The 15,597-nt window shown below is 36.2% G+C and overlaps 1 protein-coding gene across 1 annotated transcript in view; it reads left to right on the plus strand.

The window, feature by feature from the left end:
• Positions 1–272: 272 nt before the first annotated feature.
• LOC142336612 (uncharacterized) overlaps positions 273–15,597 on the plus strand; it is a 102,024-nt gene continuing 86,699 nt past the window's right edge. The window contains exons 1-7 of the mRNA XM_075385523.1: positions 273–566; positions 8,733–8,918; positions 10,638–10,747; positions 11,129–11,270; positions 11,875–12,021; positions 14,381–14,559; positions 15,263–15,278. Of these exons, the coding sequence (XP_075241638.1) occupies positions 536–566; positions 8,733–8,918; positions 10,638–10,747; positions 11,129–11,270; positions 11,875–12,021; positions 14,381–14,559; positions 15,263–15,278 (811 nt within the window). The 5' untranslated portion in view covers positions 273–535. The remainder of the gene's footprint in view (positions 567–8,732; positions 8,919–10,637; positions 10,748–11,128; positions 11,271–11,874; positions 12,022–14,380; positions 14,560–15,262; positions 15,279–15,597) is intronic.

A 15,597-nucleotide genomic window follows, 5' to 3' on the forward strand; every position in this document is an offset into this window, starting at 1 on the left:
CGGCTTGATACTAAATGTAACGCTCCAGTGAATATTATACTCAAAATCATTTTCTCAAAGACGGACAATGACATTACTGCTAAACTGCAAAACTACAGTCCCGGGACACTTGTTTGCACCATGTGTACGCATACATATATATACTGCTGTATACCATCCACTGTTTTGTTGTTCAACAGATTTCCGCATCCCCATTCCTTGTTGTTTTCACGGCAGTAGCATGTTGTATGGAGACACTATCTTCACAGGATTTGAACAGCTCATACAAACAGTTCAATTTCAACTTTGTTTTTCCTGTTTATGGAAATATATTGATTTGTAAAAAAAATCATTTGTTTCTCATGTTTATTTTCATTTGACAGATATTGATATTGATTCGTTGGAAGAAGAGGCAATATATCAAACTGGTTCATATCTAAAATTGATTTTAAATTTTTGGTTTAGTGTTTCGCAGTATTGTGGATTACAGACATCAATTCAACTTAAATATTTTTCAATCTATTTAGAAAAATATTTTGCCGTAATTTTCTCTATTATGTCAGCAAAGCTAGTGAATGTATTGTCAGGTGAGTCAGCATTGTTTGGATACTGAACACGAAGCTTTCTTAGGTCCCGTACCCAATCAAGATCCACTTGTGATATTTGAGTCACTATTTTGAAGTCACATTTTGAAGTCACTATTTTAAATCAGAACAATTACATAGAATCGCGTGTCTCGTTTCGTTCCACTTATGACGGAATTACTATTTTAAAAAAGCTTGATTCAATGCTCTCATCAGGATCGTCATAAAGTACCCAGGTTGAGGTCCAGACCCAAATTGACTTCTGATCAGACCCAGTCGAGCGCACACCCATGTGTTCCCAGACCGAAATTACAGGGTCTTTTCGGAAGTTCGAGCGCACTACGGTCTGATCATGGTCTGAAGATGGTCTGATCAGAACACCTTCGGTCTGAAAAGTCTGGTCAGAGACCTTCTGTGTCTGGAAAGTCTGATCAGAGGTCACTTGGGTCTGGAAAGTCTGATCAGAGTGAAATTCCGTCTGGAAATTCTGATCAGAGATAATTTCGGTCTGGAAAGTCTGATCAGAAGCAAATTTGGGTCTGGACCTCAACCTGGGTATTCATTTTCGGATTTTCTGGCGTTCAGTTTTTGACCAGAAATCTTGTGCGGAACTCTTTCATTAAAATGAAACACAGCACCTAAACCAACTATAGTGGTCTGCTTTTTACGCTCTTGTGGCTAAAGTCTTGCTGATCAGGACGAGTTATATAGATCATTTCAATTTTCTGATCTGCCCAAATGAGAGCATCAACTCCATCAGTATAAAAAACAAGATTTTTGCGCCGTATTAAAGGAACGAGTGTAAGTGAATGTACAAGAACACAGAATCGCGCGATTAGTTTGCAATTTGTGCTTGGAAACGGAGAAAACTTAACTGTAAGTAAACAGGAAAATGAATCTGATCATTACAAAACTTTATAAGAGTGAAAGTCGTTGACTTTATCAAAAAAAATTGGGGTCTTGCCCATTATAGCCCCCAAACTTATTGGTCACATAACCTATATCACAATGGAGGGGCTTAATTCCGTGGGGTGTTAATAATGAGAAAGATCCAAGAACTGTTGGTAGTAGAAACGGATTGCTTGCTCCGTTCGACCCGATTATTATTCGACCGGATCAGATTGTTTGCTCCGTTCAGTGTTCACATGAGACGACTTCTGAAAGGCGTCTGGACTAAGAATGGGCAACATTGGGACACTGAATTGGAGCCTGGTGAAGAAGAAGAATTCCTTAAGTGGAAGGAGAAACCTCCAATTGTAGCTTAAACATGCATTGATAGAAGATAATTAATTACGGCGAGGGACAAAACGGAACTTCATGTATTTGCTGAGGCATCTGAACACACAATATCTGCAGTTGCCTGTCTAAGATCCCAATCAATGGAATAATCAGCCGACTTAGCATTTGTAATTGGAAAATGCAGAGTGGCAACGATGAGGCATCTTTCAATACCACGGCTGGAATTGCAAGCGGCAGTCATGGCAGTACAGTTGAAGGAGCAGATAATCAAGGAACACGAGATGGAGATCCAATGTTGCAGTTTTTGGTCGGACTGAGCAACAGTATTGCAGTGGATACACAGCTCCCATTGCAAACAGCAAGTGTTTGTGGCCAATCGAGTGGCTGAAATATTGGATACAACTGATGTTTCACAGGGGAGAAATGTGAGCGGTATCAACAACCCAGCGGACATTGGCACGGGAGCGATCAACATTGAAGAACGCAGGAGGAGTGAGTGGCTCATTGGGCCGGCCTGGTTAAAACGACAACAGAGTGAATGGTCAGAACAAGTCAACCTTGTCTTCGCCTCAGATGAAGAGAAGATACCCTCATCAGTCTTCATGACACAGGCTGATGAAAAGAAAGCGGTTCTTCAGTGGGAACGGTGCATTAATTTTAAAAGAATAGTAAGTACAACGGCATACGTACGGCGCGCATTCAGCAAATACAAACCAGCAACACTTTTATTCAGTAATGATAAAAGAGAAAAGGCAGAAGCAATCATCTTCAAGTTAGTACAGCAAGAACAGTTTGGTAAAGAGATGAAATCTCTCAAAGCTGAAAAGGAAATCCCAAAAAGTAGCAAAATTCTACAATTCTCACCTTTCCTGGATGAGGAAGCACTTATTTGTGGCGAAGGCAGAATAGGTAAAAGTTATTTGGACTTCAACGCAAAAAATTCAATATTGATACATTGGAAACATCATGCAGTTGAAATGTTCTTGCGAAACGAGCACAAGAACAATCAACACGAAGGCACAGAGCACGTCAAAAACATTGTTCAGCAATAGATGTGGATCCTAGGCATACGCAACGCCATACGATCAGTCAAGAACAAGTGAGTTACCTGCAGAAAAGGCAGAGCACAAACGATAACGCCAGTGACGGCAAATCTACCTGAAGAGCGTTTAGATGCTTCAACCACCTTTACAAGTGTTGGAGTTGACTACTTTACTCCTTTCACTGTAAAGATTGCGCGAAGAAACGAAAAGCAATGGTGTTGTCTGTTCACATATCTAACTGTGAGAGCGGTGCACATAGAGGTGGTACCCAAATTAGACACGGATAGCTGTCTCAATGCAATCATGCGATTTATTGCACGAAGAGGCAAACCCAGTACAATCATCAGCGACAACGGGACAAACTTTGTTGGAGCTGAACGAGAGTTTGCAGAGTATGTTGCTGCATGGAAGTTCAACTCACCCGCAGCACCCCACTTTGGAGGGGTATGGGAACGGTTTGTGAAAAGTTGCAAGAAAGCAATGTATGTAGTCTTGGGGATCAAATCAATCACAGAAGATGTTCTTTCAACTACGATGTGTATTGTGGAGCAAACATTGGATGCGACACCGATGACTCCCGTCAGTTCAGATGTTAATGACGTAGAAGCACTGACCCCAATCACTTCTTGCTTGGTAACACGAATGTTTGCTTACCATACCTCCCATGCGCAGAAGAATTTGTCGCTCATCGAAAGCTCTTTCGACAAACTCAAGCCTCTGCAAACCTCATTTGGGACAGATTTCGAAACGAGTATTTGCCAACGTTGATCAATCTGCAAAAATGGCGATCTACAGCGAACGAAAACCTCACAGAAGGCGATCTAGTTTGGTCGATCGAAGACAGTGAAAAGCCAGGATATTATAATGTGGGTCGAGTCACTGAGACCATCGAAGGGTCCGACGAAGAGATTCGATGAGTGAAAGTTCGAACAAACGTCGGAGTTTATAAGAAACCAGTGGTGAAGCTCGCTCATGTGTTACCAAACAGCAAAGATGTTTTCATGATGGAAAACAGGGCCGGTGATGTGAAGGCCGAGCATTAATAATTCCCTCAAACATTCATTTCATTAAAACAATTTTATGTCGACATATTTTGCTTCTAAATTCAATACAACTTTAAGCGGGTAAAAAGAGCCCCCAAACGTGCGAACAGGCTGACCGGGTTGAAATCTTAACAAAACAAGGTCCCTAAAACTGCTGTATACTAAAATTATAGTTTACACCTGATAACAACAAAGTTTGACTTTCTAAAAAACCACAGCTGCTGCCACTTATACAGAAGTGAAATGAAAGAACTAAGGCCCGTGAAAATACGCAAAAGTCTGATTTCACACACTTCAAAGCTTAATAAATTTAAGCGTGTGTGTCGCAGATTGCTGCGAAGAATCAAATAATTATGCGTAGGAAAGGGCTCTCAAGGTTAAGCGGAACCCTGATATTTTATTTGAAGTCAGCTTGGCTTTGAAAGAACTAGGAAAACTATTTTCACAACGAAATCCAGTCTGCCTAACCGTTTATTCTTACTTGAGCAGTAAAATACTGTGTCTTGCTATTGTGAAACTTGTAATTTAACTTATCATCGATTGGGTCTTGAAAGTAACTGGAGAGAAAGGAAATTAAAGAACCTTTGATAGCTGAACATTAGAGTTACAAAAATTCCTCTTCTTTGACCAGACGATAGACTAATAATCAGTTCGTTGAAAGCAGTAGGCGGTGAAAAATATATTTTCATTTCCAAACCAAAAACCTAGATGCCACGTCGTCTCTATGATTTCGGCTCCAGTGACTAACGAAGGACCACTGTTTTGACCAACAAATCAAGTCCACTTACGGCAAAAAACGGGTTCTTTTCTGTGAATTGTGTTCTATTCCTAAACCGATTTTACCCCCTCAGATTCGTTTGTAAACATAAAGAGTGGGCAACCCATAGGGATAAAAAATTTTGGTTTGAATAGCACCAACTTGAATTATCGAGCTATTAATCAGAACTCAGAAAAATTATTTGATTATTTAATTGGAACTTACCGAGCAGTTCTAGCAATTGAATTTTATTATTCCACAAAGCTGAATGATTATTTATTTGGACTAATAAAGCAACGTTTAAAGCTATGGTAATTTACAGAATAGCGGATATAAAGTTATAAAAGCGAACTGCACAACTTAGTATCCCGACAGCTTGTAAACCGCTTAAAACGAACTGGGCTGTATAAAACTCTCCTTGTCATTGATAGGAAAGCAGCCGTTACAAAATGTATCGAAAGTTTACTAATTTAGGGAAAACATTCCAAAGGATTTGCAAAAAAAAATATTCTGCAAAAACAATTGAATTCAGTGAAAGGAATACTGAAACCCTAACTTGACAATAACAGAACCAAAATAAAGCCGCGAGAGCTATTCAAGTTCCAGCAGCATTAAAATAAAAAGCTTATAAAGTCTTAAATTGTTAAAGGGAAGAAACTCTAATAAAAATAATAATAATAATAATAATAATAATAATAATAATAATAATAATAATAAAAATAGTAATAATAGTAAAATTAAAACTTATAATAATAATACTAATAAATAAAAATAATAATAATAATAATAATAATAATAATAATAATAATAATAATAATAATAATGATAATAATAATAGTAAAAATAATAATAATAATAATAATAATAATAATAATAATAATAATAATAATAATAATGAACCTCACTAAATTTGGTTTTACCAAATTTAGTGAGTCCCTAATTGGGCTTGAATCTGATTTCCCCCAAAACACTGTCCATCCGTATTTGGCACGATTTGTAAAAAAAACCTTCTTAGATATTTCAAATAGATATTCATAGACTTCTTTTTTGAATTTGAGGGGACTTGAATATGGGTTATAGTTGGGATAATCACGCGCCAGTGACACAGAATTGTTGAAATTTGTAGCTCAGTAGAAAAAGTTACATTGTCAAAGCTGGCGATTACAATCGTTGGAGTGTAAAAACCTCTTCTCGTTTGATCCTGTTTTTCGGATGGTCATTCCCTATTTTTTAAAATTGCTCTGCCTGAGTTGGAAGTCTTCGTGTCAAAATTCTGTTTGAAACTAAGAGGTCCAACAAGACAATTTTATACGTGATTGGAAGTAAATTCACTGATCGAAGACAGTCATTGTCTTTTGTATAAGTAAAATGACTTTTTGATTGTATCCAATTTAAACTGTTTCTCTGAAACCTTTCCATATGCCTGACGATAGTTTTACCGGCATACCCCCCCTTTGATCCATAAAACAGGGTTGATATTGGGTATGTTTTGACTAGATTGTATTTGACTGACAGTTCTGTTTCACTTGGAATTGATTTTCGTTGATAAGCAAGCTTCTGATTGGTTTTTAGTAGAAAAAAACGTAAGTGATAATCCCATGATAATTTTTTTGAAAAATATCAGCCCAGGTCTTTGAAGTGTCTTTGCTGTGAGATGACTCCATTGAAATGTTTTTTAAACTTATCGAAATTGAAGTTTAACCGATTCTCCTCGCTCCAATCAATAGCACTGTTAATATATTTTTCCAGCTGCTTTTTATTGTGTACAGTGTTGACAATTTTTGTGTCATCCGCGTATTAACAGCAATCATTGGCAATTATTTCGGTTAGGTCATTTTTATAAACGTAAAAAAGAAGAACTGTAGAAATTGACCCTTGAGGCCCAACGCTGGTGATTGGTCGAAAATCCGTTTTTTCGCAAGATATTACAACTCTCTGCTGTCGATCAGTTAAATATGACGCAAAAAGCCTCAATAAAGCACTATTAAATCCAATTCGACAAAATTTTGAAAGTGTGATATTATAATTGATTGTATCAAACGCCTTTGCAATGTCTAGATACACTGTCATTGGCACTTTGTTTGCTTCATGTAACTCTAAAAATCTGTTGTAGTAGAGAACCAATTGAGTGATGGTTGAAAAATTTTTCCTTAAAGCAAATTGCTCTACGCAAAGATTTTGTTGCCAAAAGATAGAGAACCGTGTATTCCCCATATTCTCAAATAGTAGTGACAAGGAACTAAGCATGACAATTGGTCGGTAGTTCTGGATATCAAATTTGCTACCGCTTTTGAAATGGGGTCAGGTCATACATGCACTTTTTTCCACGAATTGGGAAACTCACATTCGCTAACACAGCAACTTTGAATAAACAAAATTTGATTTGAAATGTACGGTAAAGCAGACTTCAGAAATTTTGGGCTGATTCCATCGAAAGAGTTAGCATCACTACGTATGTATTTGATTTTCTCGCTCAGAGCCGCTTTGCTAAACTGAATATCATCAAGAAACATTTCTGGACTTTGATTCAATTGAAAAACAACTCCAGAATTGTCTTGAACAAAAACAGAAACGAAATAATTGTTAAAACCTTCTGCAATACTCTTGTACAGAAAAACTTCTTTCCATGTACACCATTCTCTTAGGCAGAGCTGGCTCTTTTGTTATCTGTATCACCAAATTATATGCATCGTTTGTTGACCAGACCTCGCGTATTCAACGAATTTTTTTTGTCTTTATTTAGCGAAATGGATAACTCTTATCTAAGTCGTGACATTGTCTCTGCGTTTTGTATTTTTTTCAAAGCTGTTCTCAGTTTGTTTTCTAAATGGATACAGTTGGAGGACAAGTAAAACAGCGCATTGGTTCTTCTAGAAGTTTTCAGTGGAATTGCAAAAGAAGATGCTAGTTCTAATTTATGGTAAAAGGAGTCGACAATATTATCAATTGAGTCAAATGAAGACAATGGAAAATTAAAATTGATAGTAAATTCGAACCAATATTTAAACGTTTCATTTTGGGCAGAGCTTTTTCCTCAGCATATTCAATCAGGAGTTTCAGCTACCAAATACTTGTGATCAAAAAACGATATCTCCTCTAATGTTTCTCCTGCACTCAGCAAACGATGAAAATGTTTTCGTCAAATTTTCGAATGGAGTATTGTTTACTATGCCACTTTTACATATGACGTTCTTTGTGTCACCTTATATCCTGAGTGAATTTTTTGCAACAAGGGTGTATTGTTTTTTTTTCGTTTTTTGTTGACTGATGATAGAACTTCAATTGTCACTTGTTTACTGTGCATTCAGGTTTCATTTTTCTCTTTGAGAAAAAGGAAATACTGATTAGGTAGTTTACTCGTAGACTATTTTTGTACCTGTACTTGGCCCAATTTTCTATTGGTGTTATTGAGGAGCAATTTTGATGTACACATAAATACGTTTAGGACATTTGCGTCAGGAGAAAATTGAAGCAGTTCTAAAAGTTGGCCAAGAAAAATATTTCTTGTGTTTCTGTTGTCAAAACTTTGTCTCGGAAAATAGAATAATCTTGCATTTTAATTTAAATGGAGACACCTATGACTCCATCTTCTTTCTCTTGGAAACCCAGACATGGAATTCTAGCCGTCTTCTTATGAACCAGCGTTACCTTCTTTTTTAAAACTGCCAAGCCAAGCTTTATAACTCGGTTAATTTTTTTTTCATAACGTTGTTCCGAACAGACAAATTTTAATAAATTTTTGTGTTTTGTGGAAACAAAACCATTTAGAGTATGCAATAAGCCGTAAACTTTATTGCCCGAATCCTATTAGTAATTACTTGAGACCAAATTCTAAGACTTAATTGTTTTTATGAAAAGTGCTGTTTGGTAATTTTAAGGAAATTTGAATTCAATTAGCCTCGTTTCACTCGTTTCCGCGCACGCTTACAACTCTAATCTTAAAACATGAATAATGAAAACCTCGGCAAAACCGAGTATGTAAAACCGATTGCTTGGTCATTTGTCACGTAATGGTTATCCATTGAGCGTTCTAACGATCGGGGTCTAGTAAAAGATATAAATATCTAGGCAACTATTTGTGCTGTAGAAGCGTGTACTGATTCCTCTCCACGAGCAGCACGTGCTGGAGTCTTGAATGACGTCAGCAGAAATGGAAGGGGATATGGAATTGATGACACTGACTACCATTCTCCCGTCACAAGCAGACACTTGAGATTGAGAGTTGACGAGTATGACATGTATCGGATGGAAGAGGTCCTCAAACAGGAAATAGGTTAGAGTTTTCTCTCATTCATATCGAGCCATTCACAAAACTTAGAAATAATTTTGTAGTAATAAACATCCGCGATCTCTGATCTGTCATAAAGATCTCTGGTTTGATTGTGCATCAATGGTGAGACTGATCTCGACGATAATCAGGCATAACCAAACCTTTTTTACACCGTATAGCCTCGGTATACCAAAAAATCACACAAATTACAATAAGGAAAAAATGCAAAGAAATTGTAGAATGACGTGTAACAACTTTAGACTGATCGAAACAGGATCCATGTTACCATTCTCTCTCGTTTTAGCAGGGCGTAAGACTAACTTGTCATCAATTTCTATTTGCTCAAAATTTCAATTGGCTCCCTCAAATTGCTGGTTGAAAACCTATTCAAGGTCGAGATTGAAAAAAAAGTTGTTTTTAAGATAAATTGTCTTGTATAAGAAAAAGCGTTAACCATAAATTTATCATATAGGGAAAAAGCGCTACAATACAACCTGCATGTATCGAAAATTTACCATAGCAAGAACATAAATGAAATTTTGCAGGACGTGTATAGTACTTTATGTGATTGAGTATACGGTTTGCAATTGTGTCCAGAAGCTGTTACAATGAAGAGCTATGATTGGACTCATCCAGAAAAAATCAGCTCTAATCTAACTCATCCAGCCGAGTCAAAAGTTACAACCTTAATGCACCCCTAAAAAGAGGGTAATTTGTGTTAAGTGCTATATTCCAGTCTTAACTATCGAAAAAGTGTGTCATATTGGAAGAAAAGCACTCTACTGGCACTTATTTTGATCTTTATTGCGGTTGGAAGAAAAGGTTGACTGAAGGGAAAATCCATTTTGTCACTAGCTTTTAGGTAAGGACATATTATTCAATACAATATCTGCAAAGCTTGGAAACGAGAGTTTTCATATACCACGTAGAAATTTTGTAGAATCCGCACATTTGGATAAGGTTGCTAGCCGTTACATTGGTAGAAATAAGGTTGATAGAGTCGTTTCCTGTGGTATTTAAAGTTGTTTTGAATGAACTTGAAAAGTCTATGGCTCTTTTTATAGCCACGATAACTATAGTGATAGCAATTTAGGTAAACGAAAGTAACTGGCACATTCTTCAGAGTAACCAACAGTTTTGCGTGATTGCCGAGAGGTAAGTTGTGTAATTGACACGCCCATAATCGATAGTTCGATCTCCTGCCTCGGTGAAGCTGTCTGTGTGAGGGTGATCTATAACTTAACGACAAACCATAGCTTGGCCGATCTTGGCTGCAATGATGGTACCAAGTTAAAGTTTCAGACGTTAAAAAGTGGCCATAGTCACTAGAAAAGAGCATTCATGCTCACAAAAATGAGATGCGGGGAATAATAGAAAATAGACATATGAAAGCTACTGTTAATACACTGCAGACAAAAAACCTAATGCTCCTCCGCTGCGATTACGCACAGGCAAAAAGTTTTATTATTACTTCACGATAGCTGTGAGTTTTTGTATGTCTTATCATTAACGTATGCCGTCACATAGTTCGTAGTAACCTAAAGGAGGTTTATAGCTGAGCGAACATAGTTCGAACATAGTTTGCATAACAAACGATTTGCTAAAATTGTTGTTTAGGAGTCCAGTTGTTTTAAGAGTGGGCGTTGTTCTCGAACGAAACCCTAGAGAAAACAGCAAAAATTTGCGTACTTCTCGCCAAAGTTTTTAATGTGTCGATTTTAGCTGAAATTGACCGTAGACTCGACTCATGTGGCTATCGGAACCCAACGATAGTTTCAGAGCCAGGGAAACCAAAGCCACGCAAAACTACCCTCTCAAATGACCCCTTTGAGGTTAGACCCGTTTCGGAAAGAGGTTACGGAGAAACCGCCTAATTTTAGATAGTAAATACACCCCCAAAGAAAAACCACTAGAATGTTAAAAAGCTGCGCTTTTAGTATGGGACTTGATATGAAACTATCACCGCCGAACAAATAACCGCAACTGAAGTTCAATGGTAACGTGGTGGCTCATTTCACTTGGGGGTTATTTCTATTACAATCAGAGCACGGGGTTATTCTTCGTTTGGTCGCCAGACCCTAGAACAAAGATTTCATATAGGAAAAAGAGAGAAGACTTATTAAGAGTTTAAAGGTTCTATTTAATAATAATGAATGTGATGGTTAAACTGACACAATTTGTTTGGATTAACCAAATTTATACGCCCTTTTCAGGTGCGGTCGATTCAACACAAGTTAGATGACCAAGACGAACCTGTTCTGTTTAAGAAGAATATACAGACACCCAAGCCAAGATCCAGGACCATGTCCAAAGACCCAAAAGAGATGTGTGAGATCGAGAAATACAGTGGAGCCGGTAGGTACTTGATCGATCCTGTAGTATAAAACATTTGTTATGTAGTTAAATTATTTCCACGAAAACTATAATTATTTCCCACTAAAAAGCTATTTCTTTTTGCAGGAAATTACTCTTTGGGTTTTGAAGAAGCCATCTTCTTCTCTTCCCCACTGCCTGATCTTTGGGGGTGCAAACAGACTGCCGAAAAATGAGGGGTTTGGAAAAGCCAGAATAAATGCGAAGATCCATAAATTTGTGCAGAAAACAGTTGTATAAATTCATTAAATTTTTGTAAGCAAACAATTTTTTCTTTTGAACAATAGTCGCCATATTGCTTAGCTATAAAGATGGCTGTGCAAACATTTAGGAACTTAAAAAGTAACTCAATGCAGATAATAAATTAAATGTCTTTCATTTTAATTTTAGGCCATCCGGGTGAGTTTTTCTTATGTTGATTTAACTTTAAACATCATGATCAAACTTAATTTTGTTTCTTGTCCTTGTCATCGTTTAATTTTATCTGATGCAATCAACCATCAGCTTATAAGTTGTGGGTTACAAAATGCGTTTATGGTTAATGATATTGAATCATTGACAGTTTGTTTATGTTTACTTTTCGCAGAAAGAGACTTGCTTGGAGTGGTTCCGATGACAGCTCGGACTGCAAATGACAGTGAGGCGAAACCCAAGTCGTCCACCCTCACGAACGACATTGGAGAGCGACGCAAGTGGGAAAAGAGGAAGCAGTCTTCCACAAAATCAGCCAACTGTAAGCTTTCAATTTAACATACAATTGTATTTAATGTTTATTGTAGGTATTTTAAATTAAATTCTTGCAGTTTGCCTAATACGCATGAGCTATCAATTTTATTAAGTATCACTCAAGCATTCGCAAGCTTTCAAGCTTTCACGTTTTAGTTTTTGAAAAAAAATTTGGCATCTATGTGAAATTATGCGAAGTTTTTGTTAATCTACATAAACATCTATCGGATTCGTGCATTTATTCGATTTGTCTCAGCATACACCTCCCATCTTAAAACCAATCAGAACGGGAAATAAAATTTTCTCAAGAACGCCAGTTGGCCAGTATTACAAATAAGGAGGGTAGGTAATGCGAGTTTCAACATAATGTTCCAACTAATCGTTTTGAAAATGTGAAACAGTTACAACCATAGGATTAAATTAAACTTGCCTTGTACAACGTAAACAGGTCTACATGTCACTATACAAAAATCAAACTTCACTTCCTGAACCAAAGACTGTTGAATTTTTGCCTCACAGTATTGTCGTCAACACTCGAAACTATCATTTTATCAACAGAAATCGTCATATTTTAACCAAATTTTTTTTCCATACATATTTATCGTTTTTAAACCTGTTTAAACATTGATGTCGATTTAAAAAATTGTTTTCCGCGACCGAAGACAAAAAATATGTAATCTTTTTCCTTCTTGAAAACGCACAAAATAACTTTAAATTATGTCTTCTTCCAATTAATAAAACCTCTTTATTTAATGAGAAACGAAGATTCAACCAATAATTGCTCTTTTTTAAAATTCCGAGCTTTCGAGCATCTAACAATCGAAAAAAAAACATTAATCTAACAATCAAACTTAGAAAAGTATATGTTGATCAAAAACAGGAATTTAGGAGAGAAACACTAAAAAAACTATTTAAAAATCTAAAAGTTTTTCTCTAAATCGACAGGGACTAAAATTTTTGATCTGTTAATTTTCTGTTATTTGAAAAAATGGCAACAGTTATAATTTGCTAACTTGTGAGGCGTCGTTTGATTTCTATCTAGACAATACTTTAGTTTGCAACAACATAAAAGGATATAAAAAAATTTCTTATATTTACCTCACAAAAATTGATTTCCACTGTATTTAATTTAGCTGTAGCCGGAGTTAATTAAACTTTCGATCACAATTTGAGGGTTTTAAATTTTTTCGGCATAGTAAAATAGGTGAAGAGTTTTGTCAATTCAATTCCATAGTTTTTTTTTTACAACCAGGAAAAAATTCAGCATAGCAGAAGTGTAATGAAGAAGTTTGCTGAATCCGTTAAATGAAAACCAATTAAGTTCATGAAAAAAAAAAGAAACATAAAAAAAGACTTTCCATCGACCCATGATTTGACGAACTGTTGGTTGCGCAAAAGACGATTGTCGGTTGATCAAAAAATTGATAATAATTCATTGCTCTGAATTAAACGATGACAGAGAACAAGTTTGCAAGCAAAACTTTCGACGTTGACAATTTTTTCTCAGTTTTAGTCTAATGCCGCATTGAATTAACTTTAGTTCAGAAATCGTTTTTTATAATTGTAAGAAAAACAAACGAATGTTTGGCTTTAGTTAGACAAAAACAACAAAAGCCTTTAGGCTTTTTTCTTCGGTATTTTCTTTATGCTCGGTTTTGTAATTGCAGGAAATGGTCGATATGCTTAGTTGCCTAGATTATGTTTTGTTTATTACATTTGGTATTTTTGATTTTAAACCTAGAAAACTGTCGGTCTGCTTGGTTGCAAGTCACAGGAAATCGATTGCAAACGACATAGCTAGTGCTTGATTTCTCATGATGATCTCTTATTCTTTAAATCCCATATCAATACTCAGTGACTGTAATTTACAGAGAACTGAATCTTCATCAATGTTCATCTAGTCTGTTAAATTTTTAACTTGAAAAGCAAACAAAAAATCACAAATGTTCAACTAGTCTTATAAATGTAAAAAAGAGAATAGTCGACGAGTTTTCTCTTTATCTCAAAAAAAATTGTCTCCAAGAGGTACTTTTAAAGCTGCGTTTAGAAAGTTAGCATAATATTTGACTACACAATAAATTTTAAAAAAACCGACGATTTCTTACGTTCTAATCCAAACATACCGAATATTTCTTGCGTCGTTTTTGTGCGGCCTTCTGGACTAGGTAGGTTGTATTTATTTGAGATTTTAAAATTTTTATGCAGATTAGGTTTATAAAACCATAACTGGACTCTCAAAAAGCCTTTCGCTCACCGGAACTTATCACCTATTGACGTTCGTAAGATAATGACACTTCATTTTGGACTAATCACACAGTTTGAATGAAAAAACAGGGTTCACGTCTGCTACGTCTGCTCTGTTCCAGGTACTCCGTTTGGATCAACAGAAAATCTATTCGAGGATGTACTCGGGACAGATGTAGTTGGGACGCCCAATGAGCCACAGGGCCCAAATCCAATCTTGGGTATAGAGACTAGCGACAAAAAACATTCCCAAATCAGCAGGCAGAAGACGATTCTTCAGCACAAATCATGCGGAATTGAGGCAAATTGAAAACTGCTCATGGCAGAGGTTTGCTACCGCTATTAACACAATAAGACTTTTTGACATTTTTTGGTTTTTATCAAAGAACATTATCACAATTTATCGAAAAATGTATTCCCTGAGAAAAATGATAGGAGTTTGAAGGTGAACATTCACAATTGAAATTGTTTACGCTAAAGCCACCATACAGAAACAGAACGTGGAGACTATAAACACTTGAAACGTTCAGCAAAGCTATGAAGAAAACATTTTATTTGCTTTGTGATTTTCTCATTTCTTGAGCATTATCATTTAGGCGAACGAATGTCGAATTTCAAAAAAAAATTTAATGCAGATATTAACTGTGCAATAGCAATGAAAGCACCAGTCTGGCATGGAACTATGTGTTTGCTGTCCACGGCTATTTAGGTAGCTGATCATTAGCATTTTTGGCCACATGATCTAATCCTAAACCCTAGTAACATTCAGAATCAGCGTTGTTACACAATATTCTAATTGTGTTTTTCAAACTGGCAATATTACGCTCAATTCACTTTTTTTACTTCACCATGCAAAAAGAGAAATTTTCTAGCGAAACTAAACATGTAATTTGCCAAAACTACTCTTATCTAAAAACTGCAACAAAAAGGAATGTTTTCAAAGGAATGATCATATTCGTTTCCTCAATTGTTAAAATAAAACTTCCATGAAAATCTGTTCACAGCACCCTGAAATTGAACGTTCGTTTTCGTCACCCTAGTTTAAACCCCGGCCAATGAAAACACCATAGAGTGTAGGAGGAGACAATGCATAACAATGCTCAAAATGACCTGAACAGTATATTTGCTTAATTCAAATGAGATCTGGATTAATACTAGAAAAATAGTAACTTTTAGACATCCGATTGGAGTTTTTAATTCCCAAGTCTGGTTTTTGTTTCCGAGAAATTGAACTGCCTTGAAAGCATTCCCAGCATGGACGAAGCAATTAGATGGGTATTACATCCAAGTGCAAGTGAAATTGAAATTAAGTTTCGGAAAAAGCGTAAAAATCATTTTA

The sequence above is a fragment of the Convolutriloba macropyga genome, chromosome 3 (genome assembly GCF_964194025.1).
Source record: "Convolutriloba macropyga chromosome 3, txConMacr16.3, whole genome shotgun sequence".
Classification (NCBI taxonomy): domain Eukaryota; kingdom Metazoa; phylum Xenacoelomorpha; order Acoela; family Convolutidae; genus Convolutriloba; species Convolutriloba macropyga.